At 53.1% G+C, this 23,406-nt stretch overlaps 1 protein-coding gene across 2 annotated transcripts in view; it reads left to right on the forward strand.

Annotated features, from left to right (window-relative positions):
- Nucleotides 1-23,406, forward strand: part of CACNA2D2 (calcium voltage-gated channel auxiliary subunit alpha2delta 2) — a 597,809-nt gene that overhangs the window by 493,692 nt on the left and 80,711 nt on the right. For both annotated transcript variants that reach the window (XM_054035873.1, XM_054035874.1), the window contains exons 9-12: nt 1,212-1,262; nt 1,575-1,674; nt 17,217-17,375; nt 21,313-21,420. In XM_054035873.1, the coding sequence (XP_053891848.1) occupies nt 1,212-1,262; nt 1,575-1,674; nt 17,217-17,375; nt 21,313-21,420 (418 nt within the window). The remainder of the gene's footprint in view (nt 1-1,211; nt 1,263-1,574; nt 1,675-17,216; nt 17,376-21,312; nt 21,421-23,406) is intronic.

The raw sequence follows: 23,406 nt of genomic DNA on the forward strand, positions 1-23,406 counted from the left end.
AGCACTGGGGCGGGCAGCAGCTGGCGAGATCCCCTCTCCCTGGCAGCTTCCTGCTTCCCCGGGCAGCCCAGTCCGGCCATGCTGCCCCCCCACACTTGCCTGCAGGACCCCAGCGGCGGCCCGGCAGGCACTGCTTTTGAAAAATGAACTGAGGGGAAGCGGCTGCTTCCCCTGAACCCACCTAGCTACGCTATTGGGCCTAGGTCAGACTAGTTGATCACAATGGTCCCTTCTGACTTCAGTAAGCATCTCTTAGTAAGAATGTACATTACAATTTTAAATCTAACCAGTGTCCCATAAGTAACTTGGCACAAGATGTCAGAACATGTTAGTATTAGAGTTGAGTGGGTCTAATATTTATTTAATTTTCTTTCTTGATATAGGGATTAGATACAATGCTCCTGTCAGATATTTCTAAGTTATTATCTGCAAAAACACTGGAGTTTTCAGTTGCCTAAGCAGCCCCTGGAATCACGGTGAAAGTTGCGCTCTCCCCATCTCAAATGGTTCCCCTGTGGGCAGGCTCGGAATTTGTGTCCGCCGCCGCCCCCCTCCCTCCCACATGTGCGGCTCTGTTGGCCTGACTGGAGCTGACACACACACACACACACCCCAAATGTAGAAGTCAAACCTCACCTATGGACCTTAGATCTCCGCAGCCAACCATCCCTAGCTTTCAACGATAATGACAGCTGCTCTGCACGCCACAGGGAACAGCTCTCACAGCATGTGGTGCTCAAAACACAGGCTCCAGCTGATGAGCTGTGCATTGTGCACAGAGAATTTGAAGTTTGATGCTGCCAGTCCATCATGCTTCATTTTGCACTCTCTGAATCCAGACCCGCCAAACTTCCTGCTGAGGATTCTGGGTAGTGTAGTCCAGCAGGCTATAGTTATTAGAACGGCCAGTGGAAGGCATTTAAAAAACCATGTGTGTATTCATAATTGCTACATAGAGCCCTGAGCTTTCTGTGGAGCTGACTGTCCTCCAGTTATCAGAGAGTAATTTAATCATTGGCTCTTGAGCAGTTTTATCCAGCCCAGCACAATAAACATACACATACATGCCCTCTTGCCAGCCACTGCTGTAGTTCTCCCATCCCAACCTCATCCTCCCCAGGTGGCCCCGGGCTGCGATGCAATGCCAGTCCCTTCCCCAGGTGGGTTGGGAGGCCGGGGCATGCTTCACGCTCTGTCTTTGCTCATTGCAGGTATATCCAAGGGGCCTCTTCTCCAAAGGACATGGTGATCATCGTGGATGTGTGAGTGTTGCCCGGGAGGAATCTGTAGGAACCCTGGATTCCTTTTATGGCCAGGGCCTTCTTGTGAAATTCTCACCTAGCCAATCAACAGGCTGCAAATGGGTGGACCCAGAGTGAGCATGTAACTCTGCCACCTCCACCTCCCCCAAGGGAAGGCTCTGGGGGGCTGCTGAGGAGCAGTGGGGTCACTGGTCATGCCATTCTCCCCTCCCCTACCCTGTTCCTGCGAACAGCAGCATCCTGTATTCCCCACCCCAGAGCTATGTATCGCCTTGAGCCACATCACAAGCCATGTCCCCTCTGCCTCCTCAGGAGCGGCAGCGTCAGTGGCCTCACCCTGAAGCTGATGAAGACGTCAGTCTGCGAGATGCTGGACACCCTTTCGGATGATGACTACGTCAATGTGGCTTCAGTAAGTACCGCTCTGAGGAGGGCAGAGGGGGGGGGAAACCTAGCAACAAGAGATGGAGAACACCCTTTATGTCCATGGCCCACCAGCCTGTGCACCACCGTTTGGTCTCAGTTGGGCGTAGTGCACCCAAATACCGGGACTTGCAGCCCTCCCACACTGACACGGCTCACTGGGAGGAAATTTCCAGACTACATTTCCTTTGGCTAAATAGCAAACCCATGTAACTCCCGGTCAATTCAGACTGCATTGTTCTTTCTAAAAGAGAAAATTTCTGGGCTGGAATCGCTCGGTGGAGTTCTCTGGCCTGTGCCGTGCATGAGACAATCCGAACAGTCCCTTCTGCCTTAACATCTAGGGAGCTGCATAGCTAGTGATCGGGGAGGCAGTGGATAGTTCTTACGGAAAGAGTGTTTCCTGGACCATGGTGGGTGCTGGGATTGTTCCCAGATGAGCTGGATTTGAAGATGCTCTTTCTTTTGTGGCCTTTTTGTGGCCTTGTGCAAGAAATTCAGGAAAGTACCTGTAACTGTGCGAGACTCACCCCTGCAGCACCTCCTGCTGGTCGGGAATTAGCTCTCCAGCCATCAGAGTGCCTCCTGCAGGCCAGTGTCCCACTTTTCCTGGCCCCGTGTCCCTCCTGGACCCAGTGGTCCTTGCACACCGGAGTGCTGCCCCCTGGCAGTGCACCCCTCAGTCTCGGGGTCTACCCCCTTCCAGGGAACCCCCACCCACTATCCCCACCTCGCCTCAGTCTTTGGCTACTGCCCAGTCTCAATCTAGCCCCATTCACTGGGGTAGACTGCGGTATAAGCCACTCATCCCAGGCAAGGGGGTTTGGACCTGCTGCCTCTTCCTATAGTGGAGCTGCCCCTCTGCAGCCCTAGTACTCTCTAGTGGGCCCTTACTTCGGCCTGCAGCCTGGGACTCTGCTAGGATGGAGCTCCCCAGCTCCTTGGCCCTTCCCCAGTACTGCTCCATCCTCAGTACCTTCCTCAGCTCCCCAGGCAGCCTGGTCCCTCCCTCTCCAAAGGCGAGAGAGAGAGAGTCTATCAGCTCCTGGCTCACTGGCCTTTTATAGGGCCAGCTGTGGCCTGATTGGGGCGTGGCCCAGCTGTGGCAGCTTCCCCAATCAGCGAGAACTTTAGCTCGCAGCCCCAGCCCTCTCCCAGGGCTGGCTTTAACCCTTTCTGAGCCGGAGCAGGTGACCACCGCACTACATCCCCCCCCTCAAAATCCCCACTCCTGGGATTAGGGGGGGCTCATGGCCTGAGCTCCCCAAAGTTGGCCCTCCAGGGCCGCCCCTCCAGGGCCACCTGCTTCCTTTCAGAGGCCTCCCAGCCTCGGGCCATCTCCCAGACCTGTACCTTCACCTTCCGACGGGCCTGCTCCTCTAGCCGTGCCCGGAGATCAGGATCTTCCAGGCCCTCTTCCTTCAAGGTCTGGGTCCATTTCGTCTCTTGGACGTAGCCCACCTGGGCCCCAGCCTCTTGCTGGACCCACTCAGTCTGGGTTTCCTTATTGGAGATCGGCCCAGTGACGGTCTGGGTCCCGACCTCCTTCGGGATCCCCTCCGTCCCAGCAACCGACTCCACCTCCAGTTCCAGCCCCTCCGGGTCCACAGGCACCTCCTCCTGTTGCCCCTCAGTTTCCCTGAGGGGGCAGTGCCTCCTAATGTGTCTGGGTATCCAGCCTCTGTGCTGCCTGGGACTTCATTAATGATCTGGAGGATGGTGTGGACTGCACTCTCAGCAAGTTTGCAGATGACGCTAAACTGGGAGGAGTGGTAGATATGCTGGAGGGTGGGATAGGATACAGAGGGACCTAGACAAATTAAAGGATTGGGCCAAAAGAAACCTGATGAGGTTCAACAATGACAAGTGCAGAGTCCTGCACTTAGGACGGAAGAATCTCATTCACTGTTACAGACTAGGGACCAAATGGCTAGGAAGCAGTTCTGCAGAAAAGGGCCTAGCTCCTTGGCAACAAGGGCACACTGTTGACTCATATCCAGCTTCTCGTCCACCCATATTCCAGTGGACGAGAAGATGGATACGAGTCAACAGTGTGCCCTTGTTGCCAAGAAGGCTAACGGCATTTTGGGCTGTATAAGTAGGGGCATAGCCAGCAGATCGAGGGACGTGATCATTCCCCTCTATTCAACATTGGTGAGGCCTCATCTGGAGTTTTGGGCCCCACACTACAAGAAGGATATGGAAAAATTGGAAAGAGTCCAGCGGAGGGCAACAAAAATGATTAGGGGGCTGGAGCACATGACTTATGAGGAGAGGCTGAGGGAACTGGGATTGTTTAGTCTGCAGAAGAGAAGAATGAGGAGGGATTTGATAGCTGCTTTCAACTACCTGAAAGGGGGTTCCAAAGAGGATGGATCTAGACTGTTCTCAGTGGTACCAGATAACAGAACAAGAGTAATGGTCTCAAGTTGCAGTGGGAGAGGTTTAGGTTGGATATTAGGAAAAACTTTTTCACTAGGAGGGTGGTGAAGCACTGGAATGGGTTACCTAGGGATGTGGTGGAATCTCCTTTCTTAGAGGTTTTTAAGGTCAGGCTTGAAAAAGCCCTGGCTGGGATGATTTAGTTGGGAATTGGTCCTGCTTTGAGCAGGGGGTTGGACTAGATGACCTCCTGAGGTCCCTTCCAACCCTGATATTCTATGAGTCTATGATTCTCGTGGTCCAGCCCGAGTCCCGTCCCCTTGCCAGGACTGACGTGTACTGTCCGCATTGGGCCTGGGCATGTCCACTGCACGTGGCCCCATCGCCCACAGGCCCAATAGGTCAGCAACTGCCAAGGTTTCCTCACCTGGTGGACTGTCTTGGGCAGTGGCACCCCGCCCCTACCCCAGTAGGGACAATCCCGTCTTAAATGCCCTGTCTGTCCGCAGGTGTGGCAAGCCCTGCGCCCTTCCACTGGCCTCCTGGCCTTGGTGCTCCGCTTCCCGTCCTGCTGTCGGTGGCTCCTCCAACACTCCCTCTGGAGGAGTTTCACCAAGGCCCGCTGCTCCCTCGCCAGCTGGGCCATTTGTCCATGGAGGGCCCATTGCACCTCCCACGGTCCACTCTGGGTCTTCTGGCCCCCCTGCAGGTCATCAGCCCCCTTCCACCCGGGGGCTGACACCGGGGCCCACCCAGGGACAACACCTGGGATCTCCCCATAGAAAACCCCAGTGTACCCGGGATCCATCATCCCCTGAGTCACTCCACTGTCTCTGGGCAGTAGTCCCACTGGCCTTGCCCTGGCCCCTTGTATCAGGGGTGGACCACTCATGCCCGCATTCTCCACCACTTGTAACCACACGGGACTCACCCCTGTGGCACCTCCTACTAGTACTTTCCTCAGCTTCCCAGGCAGTCAGGTCCTTCTCTCTCCATATAGCTAGAGAGAGTCTGTCAGCTCCTGGCTCACTGGCCTTTTATAGGGCCAGCTGTGGCCTGATTGGGGCATGGCCCAGCTGCGGCTGCTTCCCCAATCAGCAATCCTTTAGCTCGCAGCCCCAGCCCTCTCCCAGGGCTGGCTTTAACCCTTTGTGAGCTGGAGTGGGTGACCACCCCACTACAGTACCCCAGACCCCTTCAAGCAGCTCTCACCACGTACAACCCTGTCTGAGGACACCTCTCCACCCCGGCTGAGTATCTTCAGGGAAATCCGCAGCCAGAGTCTGATGCAGCTCTCTGGAAAATGGCCCCGGCCCCACTGCCTGCACAAGGAATGGGCAAACCAGGAGGGGTGCAGCAAAAGCCTCAGCTGATCCTGAGCCATGCTGGAGTTCAGCTCACTTTCTCCTGCTCATTTCCTTTCCCAGGAGCAGAGGCTCTGACGCACCATCAGAGGGTCTGTCCTGGCATGGCAGGGCCCTGTTGCCAGCGCAGAGCAATTTCATTTGTCCAAAGCGCTGAACACGCACCCAGAGTGAGATGCCTGTTGTCACCCCCTTTGTACCGATGAGAAAACTGAGGCACAGAGAGTTAAAGCCCCGCTGGGAGCTAGTGACCAGACTGGAATTAGAACTCAGGACCTCCCTAGCTCCAGGCCCTTGTTCAGGTCACTTCAGCATGAGATTTGGACAGTTCAGCTGAACCTGAAAGGTCCTTCTTCCCTATGGGTGCCCCTCTGAATGCCCTAGTCCTCTGAGCTTCTCCTGCCACTAGCAAACTACTGACAAGGTGAAACCCTGGCTGCGCTAGTGCAGGGAGAGGGTGTAGAAGTCTCTTCCCTGCCTGTAACAGCAGTCCAGGATTGCAAGCTGTCCAAGAGTCGCTAGGGAAGGAGGTTGGCCACCAACCACATACGTGGCACACCTGGCCCCAGTAGGGTGTGGTCAGACTCTCACGGGGTGTGGTCAAGCCCTCAGTCAGCTAGCGCATATGTTACCTTCCACACCATGCACTCACCTGGGATGCATATCGCACCCACTGCATCGTGCGTCCACCCTGTGCCTGCAGGCTGACTCTCATCACCAAGGCAAAGCCGGCACCACTCCCTGCCACCTTCCCAGTTTGGCTCATCCCGGTAAGGGCAGAAGTTTGCCCCCAGGGCACCAATCCTACATATTAATAAAACTGTCACACATGGCACACACCCCCGCCCCACTCCTCGTACTATACAGTATCCATGATTGTTTGGCAACAGGGTAAATTGAGTGGCACTAATTATATTGTAACCTTTTTTATGGCTAACCAACAAACTGTAATTGTTATGTAGATACTCTCTATAGACAAGTAACCTCAGTGCTACTCTGGGCTATGACAGTGGATCACTTACCTGCTAAATAACTATGTCGTTGTGACTGGAGCTGTGTACAGCGAGGAGCTAAAGAATTGTTATCCAGTAATTTCTCTGTAGAGTAGTTAAATACCAGCTAATTGCACTCTGCTTCTTGGCTGCAAAAAGGTGCAGCATCTATGGTGCTCAGTCTTGCAGAGGTAGAGCGATAGAGAGACTGTGTCACTGAATGTGGTCACTTGGATATGGACCCTGACCCTGACACCGCGCCATCACGATGTACACTCCAATTACTGTGTCACCATGCACGCTTGCATCAAAGAGTTGGGACATTTATGACTAGCCTGGGCATCGTTTCATCTCTGTCCTCCTCCTCCCCTCCTGCTTGGAGGGTCTTGTGACCGGTCCGTGTGTCTGAGGCCTCGTGGGGAGGGTTCCCGCATCAGCTCGAGTGCTCATTGACCTCCTGGGTGCCATCAGAGCTACAGCGCCAAGGAAATGACCGTGGTTCTTGGGATAGGGTTGTTTTTAATGAGGGTTGCCACAGGCTCTTTTCCTTCCTCCCTCTCCATCCCATCCCTGAGCCAATTCACCCAGCACCTGACAGGCCTTTTCAACCGCCCTAAAACCGCGAATCCCCCAACACCCATCAAAGAGGGTGTCAAACCCAAGTCCAAAGTCAACTCCCAGGGAGCCTGGATGACATCTTGGAACCTGGCAGCTTTGCTGACACCTTAGCAGGGCTGGTGGAAGAACAAGTACCCTGGAAAACCTTCAGAAACACTGAGCCCCCGCCACTCCTATGGAGATCAATGGAATTTCTCACCACCTTGGCAAAGCAGGCCTGAGGCATGTGGGGCCGGAGACATATTGGTGCAGCAGGAGGGTCCTGAGATCCAGCATGGCAAGACCTCCCTGGTGTTGCCACACAATCAGTAAAGCCAGCTGATGGTTTCCAGTGAGGCAATAGTAGCTCATGGTGTCACCAGCCTCCAGCACCCAGGAGTTAAAGCAACAATTGATTCTGTAGTGACTGAGATCTGGGAAGCAGCTTAGCCGCTCACAAAATGCCACAGCGTCTGGGAGGAGGCAAGCATTTTCTTTCTTTCTATAATGGGAAAGTGGGTGAGGGGGAATAGCTAGTCCCTCAGAGGCGCTGCCCTCTGCCTTGCATAGCTCCCACAGCCCCATTTACCGTTTCTGTCACCTTTCCCTTCCCCACCCTCTCCCGATGTCTCCCTGCCTTTGATCGATTGCAACCGACAAAACACACCTGCGAGAAATAAATTACATGCTTCCCTTGTCATTTCCCCCACGCCGGCTTTGACGGACGGTTTTCTTCGTGGGAGATGTTCATTGTGGTGACAACGGGCGTTGGCGTGAGAGGCAAAGGGGAGGCTGGGACTTGGGGCTGGCCGAGGGAGATGTTCAGCTGCATCATCCTAACTAGCTCAGGAGATTTTTGTGGCTCTGCAGTGGGTGCTCTGGGATCAGACTGGCTTCCAGGCAGGAAGAGCTCTGGCTTCCCGAGGGCAGAGCAGGATCTAGTTAATAGGATACATGTGGCTTCAGGTAGTCGTTCTGCCGACTGGAGTAAGGTACTAGCCATAAGGCGTATGGGGCTCACAGTCTGGCTTATCCCTGCCACCAGATGGGACACAGAACAGTTTGGAGCAACGGGGACATTTTATCTGCCATGAGTCAGAGGAAATTGTCTCCTAGTCTCCACGCCCTCCCAGGGGGCATTAGGGGTCGGTTGAGAGTCCCCTCGTTTTTCAGGCATGTAGATGCCTCAAAAAAACATCTCGTTCAGGTTCTCCCCATTGCGGGGAAAGAGCAGACTTTGGAGACTCCTCCACAGACCTGGCATTAGGGCAGGCACCGCGGGCTAGTGCTTCGGACCTGGGATGGCTGCAGGCAGGGAGAGCGCCCCTTGGGAAGGGACAGAGGCTGGTGAAGGACGACTTGCAGGAGAGAGGCGGGTGCGGGAGGGGGTTTGAGGTGCTGGGTGCGGGAGTGGGTGCTGGGTGCGGGCTCTGGGCTGGGACAGAGGGTTGGGGTACAGAAGGGGGTGTGGAGCTAAGATGGGGATGAGGAGTTTGGGGTGCATCAGGCAAGCTGCCCTGGGACGGCGGGCCAGAGAGGAGGACTCCCCTCAGCCCTCTCCCCATCGGCAACAGCGAGCTCGGGGTGAGGGGAGGGCCCGGCACGGCCCCCCTGGCACAACACTCACACAAGCCCCCAGGCTGCTGCTCAGGAGGTCCAGCCAGGATACGCCCCCACCTGGAGTTGCCTGCCGGGGGTAGGGACTGCCACTGGTACAGCAGCCTCCTCAGCCTTCCCCCAGCGTCACTCCCTTGTAGCCTGCAGCGCCGTGGCTGGCAAGGGAGCGCAGCGCAGAACTGCAGGAGGCAGCCACCAACTGCCCAGGACAGGTGGGGATGCTCAGGGGAGGGGCACGCGGGGGCAGCAAGTGGGGCCGAAGAAGAGACCCAGCCCTAAACATTAGTGAGCCAGGTGCCCGGGCCCTGAATTTGCTGAAGCCCAGGCACTATGGGCCATACAACTCGCTGCCCCTGGGGCCCTGTCCCATCCCAGGCTGTCGCACTGGGATGTGTTCGGTGGCATCACATCTCTTAGAGGCTATGGGGGATATAACACAAGGGTCCTAGATGTTCAGATTCATCTGGGAAGCTCAGCTCAGGCCGGAGAGCAGAGCAGAGGCCTTGACAAAAGTCACAGAGGAAACTGCGACTTCTTGCGTGTTGGCAATTGCAGCAAACTCTGTGGCTGTGAAGCTACTAGGGGCCAGTTTGCCCCAGCAGCCAAGATATATGATGTTCCTGTCAGCCAAAAGGTGACCAGGATGTAATAGTGACCTTCCTGAGGACACCTCTTCAGCCGTCACCACTGGAGCTCTGGGGAGCTAACCAGGCAGCCAGATGTCTGATGGCAGGCAGGGCAGGCTGGGTGGTTCTCTAGACCAACTGTGCTCCCAGGTGATCAAGGCCTCTCTCCCATTCTGGGGAAGCCCATTCTCTGGGATGACTGAAGAAGCAGCATGTCTGGAGCCAAGACTCAATTGCCCCCAGAGCCGAAGGTCTATCATCCAGTTGTCAGTATCACCAGCCAACGTGGCTCAGGCCTGGGTCTCATTAAAACTAGTCCAGCTTGGCAGATCGACGGCTTCCTCTTCCCATCACCCCCCTTAGGTCCAAGAGGGGCAGTACATGAATAAGGCATGATCCACTGTAGCCCAGGGAAAGGCTCCTCACAGTGAGCCCTCAGGGGGCATCGGATGGCGTCCATAGAGTGTGATCCTGCAAGGTGCTGAGCACTCTGGTGCTGCTCCAGCAAAGCAGCCATCCTAGGTGCCCGCCATGACATTCATATCTAAGCACCTCACACTCTTTAACATATTAGTCCTCACAACAGCTCTGTGAGGCAGGGCAAGGCTGTTAGCCCCATTGCACTGAAAAGTACCGGGATGCCCTCTAAAGATTCACCCACCAGAAGGCAAAGAACGAAATCAGTGTTCACTATTATTATTCCTTACAATCTCCTGATTTTTAAGCCAGTTTTGTGGGGGGCGAGGTTTGGAGGCTTGACCCCTGATTTTTAACCTCTTGGGGTTGGCAGTACTGGATTTGTTCCCAGTCTTTCCTCTCCAGGGGTTTATAATAATAAAAAAACATAATTAGCGCTTCTCAAACAGTTTTGCAGACATTGTCCCCGATTCTAGACCCTGCTGTGTGCTGCAAAGCAGCCATGAAGACTCAGCTCCCAGAGCATCCGCAGGGGGCTGTTTGGAATACAAGACGAATGGCGCCAGCATGCCCTGGGAGGTTTTGCAAACTGATCAGTCCTCAGTGCTCCCCACAGGCCCCCAGCACAGCTCAGATCCTCAGGTGTCTAGACTGAGAAATGTGCCTCCTGTCCCGGCCTTAATATCTTTATGGAGGATTGGCAGCAGTTGCTGACCCCAGCTACTTCCCTCCTCGGTACGATCTGCTCCCAGGACAAGTGATGATCTCTCCCTGGACAGCATCCATTATTGTTACTGATTGATTCATATAGCACCAGGAGCCTGTCAGACACTTAACAGGCAAGCGTGAAGCCTGCTGTGCCGCATGTAAATGAGGGAGAGGGTACAGCAGCAGAAACAAAATGACTGAGTGGTGAGGCGGGCAGGCTTCCCATAAGAGCCACCATGTTTTCCCTTCTAAATGAGTCAGTGTGTGCCTGCAGGGAGGACAAGGGTGTATGTACAAGCCTTGGGAAAGAGGCTGGTTAGGAGGGACCTGAACGAGGGGAGAGATGGCCCATCAGACTCCCAGGGAGAGGTCAGAAACAGTCTCTGATGTTGGGAAGTCAGCCTGCGTGACCTTAGGGACCTGCTTTTCATTGATGTCTGTTGGAGTCGAGGGGTGCTCAGCACCTCTGAGAATTAAGTCCAGGGAGATGCCAGCAGGTTGCCCAAAAACACGTGGCTCCCAAAATTAGACGCCACCTTTGCAAATTCATCCCTTATCGTCTCACGTGCCATCCCACTCGGCCTCTTCCTGAGGCTGCCGCAAGCCACTGAAAGCCTTTGGCGTTGGTGGAAGGCAGGGCTGGAGCAGCTTGCGAAGCATGGGACCAAAGGGCTGGGGCAGAGCAGAGACGAGCCAGGCCAGCTTGAAGAGGATGTGCTCTGCACAAGCTTTTCTCTTAGGGTAGGGGAAACAAACTGGCAGTTGTTGGACTTGTTTTTCCAAAGGAGAGCAACAAAATCTGCTCAGTCTACAGCAAGGGAGAGTTAGGTTCAATATTAGGAAAAACTGTCTAACTCTAAGGATAGCTAAGCTCTACAACAGGCTTCCTAGGGAGGTTGTGGAATCCCCATCTTAGCAAGCTTGTAAAAACAGGTGAGACAGGCACTTGTCAGAGATGGTCTATCCTCAGGCCCCAAGCACAGCTCAGATCCTCAGGTGTCTAGACTGTGAAATGTGCCTCCTGTCCTGGCCTTAATATCTTTATGGAGGATTAGCTGCAGCTGCTGACCCCAGCTACTTCCGTTCTCAGCATGATCTGCTCCCAGGACAAGCGATGATCTCTCCTTGGACAGCATCCATTATTACTGATTGATATATATAGCACCAAGAGCATGCCAGGTTTACGTGGTCCTGCCTCAGCGCAGGGGCCAGACCCGATGACTTCTCAAGGTCCCTTCTGGCCCGATGTTTCCAGGATTCTACAAGCTGACCTGTGCAGCCACCTCCAATGAACGATGTCTTGTAGCAACATTGTGAAGTCATCACAACTGATGTTGCATAGGTCCGTACCCTGCCCTGATCACACCCAGCGAGACAGCCGGCTGCTTTCTCGGCCCATTGGCCTAGCCTAGCAGGAGTCAGGAGCTATAATTGCTCTTTGTCCCACATGCCCTCTCTCTGGCAGGAAAGTAATGAGTGTAACCTGGCTATTTTTGCTGGATCCCTGCCTCCCTATTGAACGTTCTGTATTTCCAGCAATCTGTGAGCCCCTGCTCTGTCCATCCTCTCACCACTACTCCCTGATGGGAGGTCAGGCCTCTCTGTGCTGGACATTTGCTTAAGTGGGTCTGCCACCTTGTGATAAGGCACTCGAATGTCCTGCAGAAATCCTACCCAGAGATGCTCAGGGAAATCACAGCTTTCTCCATGGACAGATACATTCTGCTCTTGGTTACACTGGTGTAAATGTCATCTAACTCCACCCAAATCCATGCAGTTCTTCCAGAATTTACACCATCATAACTGAGAGCCAAATTTGGCTGTGTGATTAATTGGGCCCTGACTTTCAGCAAATGGGGAATGAATCCCACTTCTTTCTAGACATCCATTTCTCACTTGGGGGGATAGTTCCTACTGGTTCTCACTCCTTTTCTTCCTCCTTCCCCTGTCCCGGTCAGGAGCTGAGATGATTTTCCAGTCCCAGAAGAAGTCAGGGGGTGTGGAGGAAATGGGCAGGAAATGCTTTTTTGTGGCCTTGAGCATGAGCTCACAGCTCTATTTGGCGTGTGTGAACGGCTGGTAGGGTAACTAGACAGCATCAGGTTAGGAATCACCAGGCTGATCCTGGCCCACTCCCTGTCCCTTTTATGCCCCTTCCGGCAACACAGGGGGGATGGGGAGCTGCCCTGACAGCGCAGCTGGGGATTCTCCAGGGGTGGGTGCACATCTGGCCTACCTACAGCATAAAGCGTATTTTATGAGAGCACACTGCACTCTGAAAACCCTGTGCCAGCAGAGGACAGTACGCCGACTCCTCCCTCCTCCAGCACATCTGAGGGTCTGGCCCAATAGATTGTTAAGAGACCCATTTTCTATCTGTCTCAGGTAGTTACACAGCCCCTGTCACCAGCACCTCACACCCCGTCTGAGCACATCACAATCTCCAGTGTATCCTCTCACATCCCTGGGAGGCAGGATAGGGTAATTGTCCCCATTGTACAGATGGGAAACTGAGGCACAGAAAGACTTTCCCAACATCATACAGTGTGTTTGTGGCTGAGCAGGGAACTGAACACAGGCCTAGCCAATGGGGCATCCTGCCTGTGTGACCCTGGTTGCTAATAACCCATCAGACTAAATCTGAAAGCTTTTTCAGACTCTGAGTAACATCTGGGCTGTCTTCAGCTCCCCACATAAGTGCTGCTGCCTTTGCATCATGTTTTCTGTGTGCTTTTCACTCAGCTTGGAGCAATGAAAATAGGCTAGTCAGGTTCACTTCCTGGTTCTCCTGCATTAGCCCAGTACTGCCCTGTCTGGGTCACAAGGGCCATGTTCAGTTTTAAGGAAGCTGTTTTTTACTGGACTGTTTGTTTAAGATGGGAACATTTCTAGTCGTCTTAGCTGATAAGTCTTGTTTTTACTAAACCTAAATTTTAGAGTCTAAAATGTTCCTGCCAGTGTCCCATTAAATAAGAGTGTTATGGGCTGAAAGCAGTATGATAAGCAAGATGTGATTCCAGGCTCTTTGGAAATTACTGGTTTCTAGGAAGGTGATTATAGTGTTTTATTTATTGCTCTTTTATTCTCCTGCTCATTTTCTATCACATTTATCAAAACAGAAGCAGAATGAGCACGTCTGTCAGATTGACAATGGGAATTTTGCAGTGGAGATGCAGTGGGGTGGATTGCTGGATTGGTTTGTTATGATACTGGCCAGAATTTTCCATATCTAGGCTCCTACATAAAAGTGACCTTGTTTTCAGAAGTACCAAGTTACTGCTGCTGTTGTTGAAATCATTCAGAACTGCTGTGTCCAGCACCTCAGAAATCAGCCTATTTAGGAGCCTAATTATTGATTTAAGAGTCTAACTTCAGGCACCTGGGTTTGAAAGTGTTGCCCAGTTTTTCACCTCTAGGTCACAGGTTTTACTTTGTCCTAAATCATAGATTCATAGATTCATAGATTCTAGGACTGGAAGGGACCTCGAGAGGTCATCGAGTCCAGTCCCCTGCCCGCATGGCAGGACCAAATACTGCCTAGACCATCCCTAGTAGACATTTATCTAACCTACCCTTAAATATCTCCAGAGACGGAGATTCCACAACCTCCCTAGGCAATTTGTTCCAGTGTTTAACCACCCTGACAGTTAGGAACTTTTTCCTAATGTCCAACCTAGACCTCCCTTGCTGCAGTTTAAACCCATTGTTTCTGGTTCTATCCTTAGAGGCTAAGGTGAACAAGTTCTCTCCCTCCTCCTTATGACACCCTTTTATATACCTGAAAACTGCTATCATGTCCCCTCTCAGTCTTCTCTTTTCCAAACTAAACAAACCCAATTCTTTCAGCCTTCCTTCATAGGTCATGTTCTCAAGACCTTTAATCATTCTTGTTGCTCTTCTTTGGACCCTTTCCAGTTTCTCCACATCTTTTTTAAAATGCGGCGCCCAGAACTGGACACAATACTCCAGCTGAGGCCTAACCAGAGCAGAGTAGAGCGGAAGAATGACTTCTCGTGTCTTGCTCACAACACACCTGTTAATGCATCCCAGAATCATGTTTGCTTTTTTTGCAACAGCATCACACTGTTGACTCATATTTAGCTTGTGGTCCACTATAACCCCTAGATCCCTTTCTGCCGTACTCCTTCCTAGACAGTCTTTTCCCATTCTGTATGTGTGAAATTGATTTTTCCTTCCTAAGTGGAGCACTTTGCATTTGTCTTTGTTAAACTTCATCCTGTTTAACTCAGACCATTTCTCCAATTTGTCCAGATCATTTTGAATTATGACCCTGTCCTCCAAAGTAGTTGCAATCCCTCCCAGTTTGGTATCATCCGCAAACTTAATAAGCGTACTTTCTATGCCAATATCTAAGTCGTTGATGAAGATATTGAACAGAGCCGGTCCCAAAACAGACCCCTGCGGTACCCCACTCGTTACGCCTTTCCAGCAGGATTGGGAACCATTAATAACAACTCTCTGAGTACGATTATCCAGCCAGTTATGCACCCACCTTATAGTAGCCCCATCTAATTTGTATTTGCCTAGTTTATCGATAAGAATATCATGCGAGACCGTATCAAATGCCTTACTAAAGTCTAGGTATACCACATCCACCGCTTCACCCTTATCCACAAGGCTCGTTATCCTATCAAAGAAAGCTATCAGATTGGTTTGACATGATTTGTTCTTCACAAATCCATGCTGGCTATTCCCTATCACCTTACCACCTTCCAAGTGTTGGCAGATGATTTCCTTAATTACTTGCTCCATTATCTTCCCTGGCACAGAAGTTAAACTAACTGGTCTGTAGTTACCTGGGTTGTTTTTAGTTCCCTTTTTATAGATGGGCACTATATTTGCCCTTTTCCAGTCTTCTGGAATCTCTCCCGTCTCCCATGACTTTCCAAAGATAATAGCTAGAGGCTCAGATACCTCCTCTATTAGCTCCTTGAGTATTCTAGGATGCATTTCATCAGGCCCGGGTGACTTGCAGGCATCTAACTTTTCTAAGTGATTTTTAACTTGTTCTTTTTTTATTTTATCCGCTAAACCTACCCCCTTCCCATTAGCATTCACTATGTTAGGCATTCCTTCAGACTTCTCGGTGAAGACCGAAACAAAGAAGTCATTAAGCATCTCTGCCATTTCCAAGTTTCCTGTTACTGTTTCTCCCTCTTCACTAAGCAGTGGGCCTACCCTGTCTTTGGTCTTCCTCTTGCTTCTAATGTATTGATAAAAAGTCTTCTTGTTTCCTTTTATTCCCGTAGCTAGTTTGAGCTCATTTTGTGCCTTTGCCTTTCTAATCTTGCCCCTGCATTCCTGTGTTGTTTGCCTATATTCATCCTTTGTAATCTGTCCTAGTTTCCATTTTTTATATGACTCCTTTTTATTTTTTAGATCGTGCAAGATCTCGTGGTTAAGCCAAGGTGGTCTTTTGCCACATTTTCTATCTTTCCTAACCAGCGGAATAGCTTGCTTTTGGGCCCTTAATAGTGTCCCTTTGAAAAACTGCCAACTCTCCTCAGTTGTTTTTCCCCTCAGTCTTGATTCCCATGGGACCTTACCTATCAGCTCTCTGAGCTTCCCAAAATCTGCCTTCCTGAAATCCATTGTCTCTATTTTGCTGTTCTCCCTTCTACCCTTCCTTAGAATTGCAAAGTCTATGATTTCATGATCACTTTCACCCAGGCTGCCTTCTACTTTCACATTCTCAACGAGTTCCTCCCTATTTGTTAAAATCAAGTCTAGAACAGCTTCCCCCCTAGTAGCTTTTTCAACCTTCTGAAATAAAAAGTTGTCTCCAAATCCAGGTGCCTCAAGTCACTGCCAGCTGACCGCCGCTTGGTGGCCTGTGTGAAATGAGTTTGTGATCTCAGTGCAGCTCTCAGGGCTGGATCCAAGGCCCACAGAAGTCAGTGGAAGGACTCCCATTGGGCTTTGGATTAGACACTCATCCGCCCCCCCAGTGACTAGGTATCCACAAAACACACAACCCCCCTATCGTAACTAGCACTAATTGCCCCACACCCCTTGTTGACAATCTCACAAAGGGGATAAGATGCAAATTTGCCCAAAGACTGAGCTGTCTAGAGGGGATTGCTGCCCGGCAAGCATTCTCCAGCAGAAGTTCACAGACCAGCTTCCTTGGGAAGGTCCCAGTGTTCCTTTATTACACGACTGTATTCTATAGCCATGGGCCAGATCTGCAGGGCACCACAGCACTGCTTGACCCGGCTTCTCTGCCGCCTGCTGCTTGACTAGGCAAGGCTCCTCTCATCTCCCCATCTCTGCCAGCCACAAGCCGTTACTCTCTAGCTCCCAGCTCTGCCCAGGCCTGCAGGAGAGGATGCAGATTTTAAGCCCAGCTCTTGAAGTTGTTGTGGAAACATTCTCCTGGGTCCTGCAGTACGAGATTCCCCCTGTTTCTATCCGGGATGGATTTTTGACACTCTGGCATGTGTTCCTTTTATTGGGCTAGATTTTTGTCATTACAGGCAGCGTATTGGCACTTACGCTGATACAGATCCATCCCAGCCACGCCAGGTACAATGGCAGGCGAAATTATTTTTAGCACAACAGGGACTGTGAGCTGCTAGGTGTCCCATGGAGAAGCTCCATAAGTTATGAGTGCTGAGCAGTGCCGGGAGCTGTGATTTGTAACCCACTAAGCATTTGTCACGGGGAAGGCGAGTCTTTGGTTCTCCTCCTGCCTCCTCTCCCAAGCCGGTTGCCTTTCAGTTGGGGATTACAGCGTCGCTGCTGCAGTTCCCTCTCCACTCCTCCAACATGCTGTGACGCTCGGTCCCTTTCTCTCTTTCTTCCTAGTTTAATGAGAAGGCAAAACCTGTGTCCTGCTTCAAGCACCTGGTCCAGGCCAACATCCGCAACAAGAAAGTTTTCAAGGAAGACGTGCAGGAGATGGTGGCCAAGGGGACGACTGACTACAAAGCCGGCTTTGAGTACGCCTTTGACCAGCTGCAAAACGTAAGCCTGGGACTCAGACCCGGGGCCTTGTGGGAGGGGGGCTTTAGTACTCAAACACAGGGGCTTCCAAAGGACAAAATCCCAGGTAGTTCCAGGACTCAGACTCTCGGGTTTTTGGGGTGGGGGCTCCAGGATCCTGACTGCAGGCTTCCAGGTGAAATGCTGGGCCTCCGAGCAGGAGACCAGGACTATTCACTGCCCGATGACTCTCCAGCTCATGAGCCTGGGGACTGTGTTCAATCAGCCGTTTGCAAGAGGCTACCCCCATCCTGTGACTCTGTGAACGTCTCTCCTCTTCAGCCTAGTGGGGAAGGTCCTTGCTGTTATCATTTATTATTTTTATTATCATAACCCGTAGGAGCCCCCATCATCACCAGGACTCCGTTGTGCTAGGCACTATACAAACACAGAACAGAAAGACAGTCCCTGCCCCAAAGAGCTTCCGTGCTAATGGTATGGCTACACTGCACACCGGCGTGTAGGATATGCATAGCTACGCACCACAGTGAAAAAAACAGGCTGCGTCTACACTGTGGTGTGTAGCTACACGGGTCAGTGAAAGGCTTTGGCGGGGGAGACAGTGGGGAAAGCCTGAGCTTTTGGTCGCTGCCTCCCTTCCGCCAGTGTCTTTCCCCATTGCTGGAGTCTTTCCCAGGCAGTGGGGTAAGGGTCAAGTGGTGGGGAGACAGCAGGACACAACGCTGCTAAAAACAGCAGTGTAGATGGGAGGCACTGCTTGGGCGAGTATCCTCACACCCTGCAGGCGTGTCTTTACTCACCTACGTGGTGCTTCACCATCTACACTGCTATTCATACTCGTGCTAGGTATATACACTACACGCCACCGAAAGAAGCATGCTATGTCGACATACTCTAAGTATAAGACAAGAGACACCAGCTGGATACGACACATGAGGAAGCACAAGGAAATCAGGAGACAATGCTGTCAAAACATACCTTTTGGAAACAGGAGATTCTCCCATGGCCTCTGCCTGGCAGCTGGATACGCTCTAGCCTTGTAGGGAAGCCTCCAGTTTCCCTCTCAGAGTCTCAGGTCAGCCCTTCCTTTCTGAGCCTCCATGTCTTCGATGGGATCCTCTTCCAAAATCCATTAGCAATGGGCTGGAGCCCATAGGTCCAAGCAGCTGCCAAACCATGGGGACATCCGTGTGGGTCCCAGCATGGACCTTTGCTCTGTAACATGGCTGATCCTTCCTTGGTACAGAGCTCTTCAGTCCCTCAGGCCCCTCACACCGCAGCCGCCAGCGATCAGCTTTTCAGTCACTAACAGGCAGTCCTTTTCACCATTCCCTTCAGTGTCCCGCACAGGGTGTGCCTTGAATTGCATGGTGTTCCCTTCACAGATGCCCACCTCGGGGCTCTCACCCAGCATCACATGCAGCTGCTAAGCGCTGTGTGAGGCCATCAGCAGCGCCCAGGTTGGAAAAGCACAGCTCAGCCTGTCCCGGGGCAGGGATCTGCTGGCAGGACCTGCCTGTGTTATTGCTGCAGCCCTGGCCAGATCAATGGAGAGTCTCAGGGACTGGAATTTCAGTTTTCACAGGAACTGCTGCCTCTTACATTTCATTAAAAAGTTCGCAGGGCCAGCGTGAGAGGGCTCAGCTCAGACAGGCCGCCAAGGCGGTGGGCCAGATAAAGATGAATGGCCCTATTAATCACTGAGCAGTAATAGTCACAACATAATTTCTGTCCAGACAGCCCCCACCCCCAGTTCACCTCCACCACCTTCATCCCTGGAGAATCAGGCAGGGAAAACAGATTTGTCATGGCCAACATGGTGAGCCAGGGCTGAGTCCTGCATAGAGGCAGAGAAATCTGTATACACACACCCTGCTGCACTCACACACGCATGTACACACTCACTGCTGTACACACACAAACGCACACCCTGCTGTACTCACACACACATGTACACACTCACTGCTGTACACACACACGCACACCCTGCAGTACTCACACACACATGTACACACTCACTGCTGCACACACACACAACCTGCTGTACTCACACACACATGCACACATTGCTGTGCACATGCACGCACACACACTGCTGTACACACACACACACACACACACACACACTGCTGTACTCATGTGCACACACTGTGGTACACATGCACACACACACTGCAGTACACACATACATGCACACTGTTGTGGATGCAAACACACAGGCACACACATCTCTGTTTGCAAGTGGAAACGCACAGGCTGGCTTGCAGCTCTGGGCACCCACATGGATTCCAAACCCACCCTGGAGAGACCGTGAGATGCAGCCAAACCTGACAAGGGAGTTAGGTAGATTTGGGGTTTGTCACCATCTGAGCAGCAGGAGAGACAGGTGTATAGGAGAGGAATTACCAATGGCTGCCCTAGTGCTCCCTGCTGCCCCAGCCTCTCCCAGCAGAGGGCGCTGTGGGGAGTGGGGGCAGGAGCCCGGGCCATGGGGGGAACTCCCAGCTACTGCAGCCCAAGCCTCTCCCAGCAGGAGGTGCTGTGGGGAGGGGACAGGACCAGCTACTCCAGCCCCAACCTCTCCCACTGTCCCTTGTGTGCCCAGCTGAGAGTTCTTCCAGTTGCATGTTGCTCTTTTCTCCCTGTCTGGGCAGGTCCTGTGGTGCAGGCATGGCTCTCTGTCTCCTGCTGGCCCCTCTAGTTTCCTGACAACTTTCTTTCGCTCATTCCAGGCAGAGGCAGAATTACCCTGGGCTGCTCAGCAGCAAGCACTGGGGGGTCCTCAATGGTTCTCGTTGCCGGGTCATGGCATCGTCAGAGCAGAGCTGGCTGTGGCCCCTTCTGCTTCCCATTCCCTTCCCTTCCAGAGCCCAAAGTGCCCGGGCTAGGTCTGGGAGGGGAAATTCAGTCTGAATCTCAGGCTGTGGTTACACTCAAAACTTCAAAGCTCTGCTGGGGGAGCGCTCCTGCAGCAGCACTTTGAAGTGCGAGTGTGGTCGCGGTGCCAGCGCTGGGAGAGAGCTCTCCCAGTGCTGCAGGTACTCCACCTCCACGAGGGGATTAGCTCCCAGTGCTGGGAGCGGGGCTCCCAGCGCTGGGGCACTGTTTACACTGACGCTTTACAGCGCTGTAACTTGCTGCGCTCAGGGGTGTGTTTTTCCACACCCCTGAGCGAGAAAGTTGCAGCGCTGTAAACCGCCAGTGTAGCCATAGCCTCAGAGGAGACTTCTGGGGGCCTCCTCTCCCCATGAGAGCAGCGGGCGCCCAATCGCTTGGCTCATTTCAGACCAGGCTGGAGAACGGGGAGCACGACTTTGCTGGCCAAGGGGAATCAGCCAGATAACCTCCTAGGGTCCTTCCTGGCTTCAGTGAATAGGAAGGAAGTTGCAGCAGGTGTAATGGCCTGAGTGGGATGATACTGCGACTGATGCTACTCATCACCAGGGCTGCTTCTTGACAGGAACTTCTGGGCTCTTCATCCCTCCTGCCCTGAGAATGGGGGCATGTTATATGGATGTGTTGTTCTCACCCGTAGATATGTATAGGCACCCACACATACAATACAAAAACAATTTGGTAGGCACCTCGGATGACACAGTGGTTACTATTCCGGGCATAGTGGCCTCCCAGAACGTCAGAGTGACCGTTGGGATAAAACTCACACCCTCTGTGCTCCAAACACACTATCTGAGCCAAAGGAGAATCCCCCATAGATGTCAGCAGTATAGGGCATATGACACGTGGTGGAGTCGTTCTGATCCCATCCAGCAGCAGACAGTGGGGCACAATACCCCAGCCAGTTTGTTGCTGTGTATAATAGACACACACACACATTGTATACAACCTTTATTAGCAAAAGCCCGTGCATTGGTTTAACCCAGGAGCATGACAGAGACAATCTATGTGCTCTGTCTCTTCCAGGGCCTGCCCTCACTCTGTTTTTTCCTCTTGGTTGCAGTCCAACATCACGCGAGCCAACTGCAATAAGATGATCATGATGTTCACGGATGGCGGGGAAGACCGGGTCCAGGATGTGTTTGAGAAGTACAACTGGCCCAATAAAACGGTGAGTGCTCTGGTATTAGACACACCAATCCCCTGCTGACGTGGTCCTGGTTCTAGTGCAGCCCGTGAGCACTGCCCATGCTCCAACAGGCGGTATATGCGTTCGCTTCTTACCCCAGAATGACCAGACTGCTGTGTGCTGTGCATTTGTTTCTTGGGCTCTACTCCTAGCCTCTCCCTGCCGGAGGCACTGTGAGGAATTGGGTAGGAGCGTTGGCTCTTGGAAGACACCCAGCTATTCCACTTTTCAGCCTTTCCCAGATGGAGGTGCTGTGGGGAGTGGGGCAGGAGCACTGGCTGTGGGGGAGCTGTGGGAGGAGCTCCCAGCTACTCCAGCCCCAGCCTCTCCCAGCAGGGGGTGCTGTGGGGAGAGGGCAGGAGTGCTGGCTGTAGGGGATCTCCCAGCTACGCCAGCCCAGCCTCTCCCAGCAGGGGGTGCTGTAGGGAATGCTACAAGAGCAGCAGCCACTGTAGCTAGGCAGGGATGCAGGTCCGAGGTTTCCATCACAGCCCTTTATGGTGCTGCATTTAAAACAGGGGTGGGCAAACTTTTTGGCCCAAGGGCCACATCAGGGTTGCGCAACTGTGTGGAGGGCCTGGTAGGGAAGGCTGTGCCTCCAAACAGCCTGGCCCCTGCCCCCCATCCACCCCTTCCCACTCCCTGACTGCCCCCCTCAGAACTCCCAACCCATCCAACCCCCCCTGCTCCTTGTCCCCTGACCGCCCCCTCCTGGGACCCCTGCTCCCTATCCAACCCCCCTATTCCCTGTCCCCTGACTGCCCCGACCCCTATCCACACCCCTGCCCCCTGACAACCCCCCCAGGACTCCCACCCCCTATCCAACTGCCCTCTGCTCCTCGTCTCCTGACCACACCCTCCCGGGACCCCTGCCCCCTATCCAACCCCCCTATTCCCTGTCCCCTGACTGCCCCAACCCCTATCCACACCCCCGCCCCCTGACAACCCCCCCAGGACTCCCACCCCCTATCCAACCGCCCTCTGCTCCTCGTCTCCTGACCACGCCCTCCCGGGACCCCCCGCCCCTAACTGCCCCCCGGGATCCCACCCCCTTATCCAACCTCCCCTGCTCCCTGTCCCTTTACTGCCCTCCCGACCCCTATCCACATCCCCGCCCCCTGACAGGTCCCCTGGGACTCCCACTCCCAACCCTCCCTGTTCCCCATCCCCTGACCGACCCCCCCCAGAACCTCCGCTCCATCCAACCGTCCCCTCCTCCCTGACTGCCCCTCAGGATCCCCCTCTCCCTTATCCAACCCCCCCACTCCCCACCCCCTTACCAGCAGCAGGAGCTCGCAGCCGTGACACCCAGCCAGAGCCAGCTGTGCTCCCCATGCTGCTCAGCGGGAGGGGCAGGCCAGAGCACTGCCAGCAAGCGGCATGGCTGGGGGGGAGGGACCAGGGACTAGGGTCCCCGGCTGGGAGCTCAGGGGCCGGGCAGGACAGTCCCGCGGGCCCCGCCGGCTGTAGTTTGCCCGTGTCTGATTTAAAAGCTGATATTAAATGTCCATTTTCAGAGTATTCTGCAGTTTCCAGGCAAGTGCGAGTCATTTCTGTCTCCCTCTGGGTCCCGAGAAGGTTGATCAGAGTGGCTGACTGAGGGCCTATATCCAGCCCTAGTTAACATTTACATACCTACAGACTTTCACTCTCTTCAGGTCTGCAATGAAGGGTCCAGTGAGATAACAGGCAGGCTGATAAGGCAAAAGCTTCCCCTTGGGTGGAGGCAAGATGTGTGGGAATTGCATTAGCAGGGCTGGGGGCAGGGAAACCTCCTCCTGGCTTTTAAGAGCAGAGCCCACAATTCAGACTTACACACACTCTCTCTCTCTCTCCAACACTCACTGAGGAGCACAGTGGCTAACAAGCTGCTGTTCCACTGCCTGGAGAAAAGGGTCCCATCATGGGGTACTGGACACATGTGGCCTTGGATCCATTTTTGTAAGGAATAATCTAAGGTTTAAAGCA

Source organism: Malaclemys terrapin, chromosome 7 (genome assembly GCF_027887155.1).
Source record: "Malaclemys terrapin pileata isolate rMalTer1 chromosome 7, rMalTer1.hap1, whole genome shotgun sequence".
Lineage (NCBI taxonomy): Eukaryota > Metazoa > Chordata > Testudines > Emydidae > Malaclemys > Malaclemys terrapin.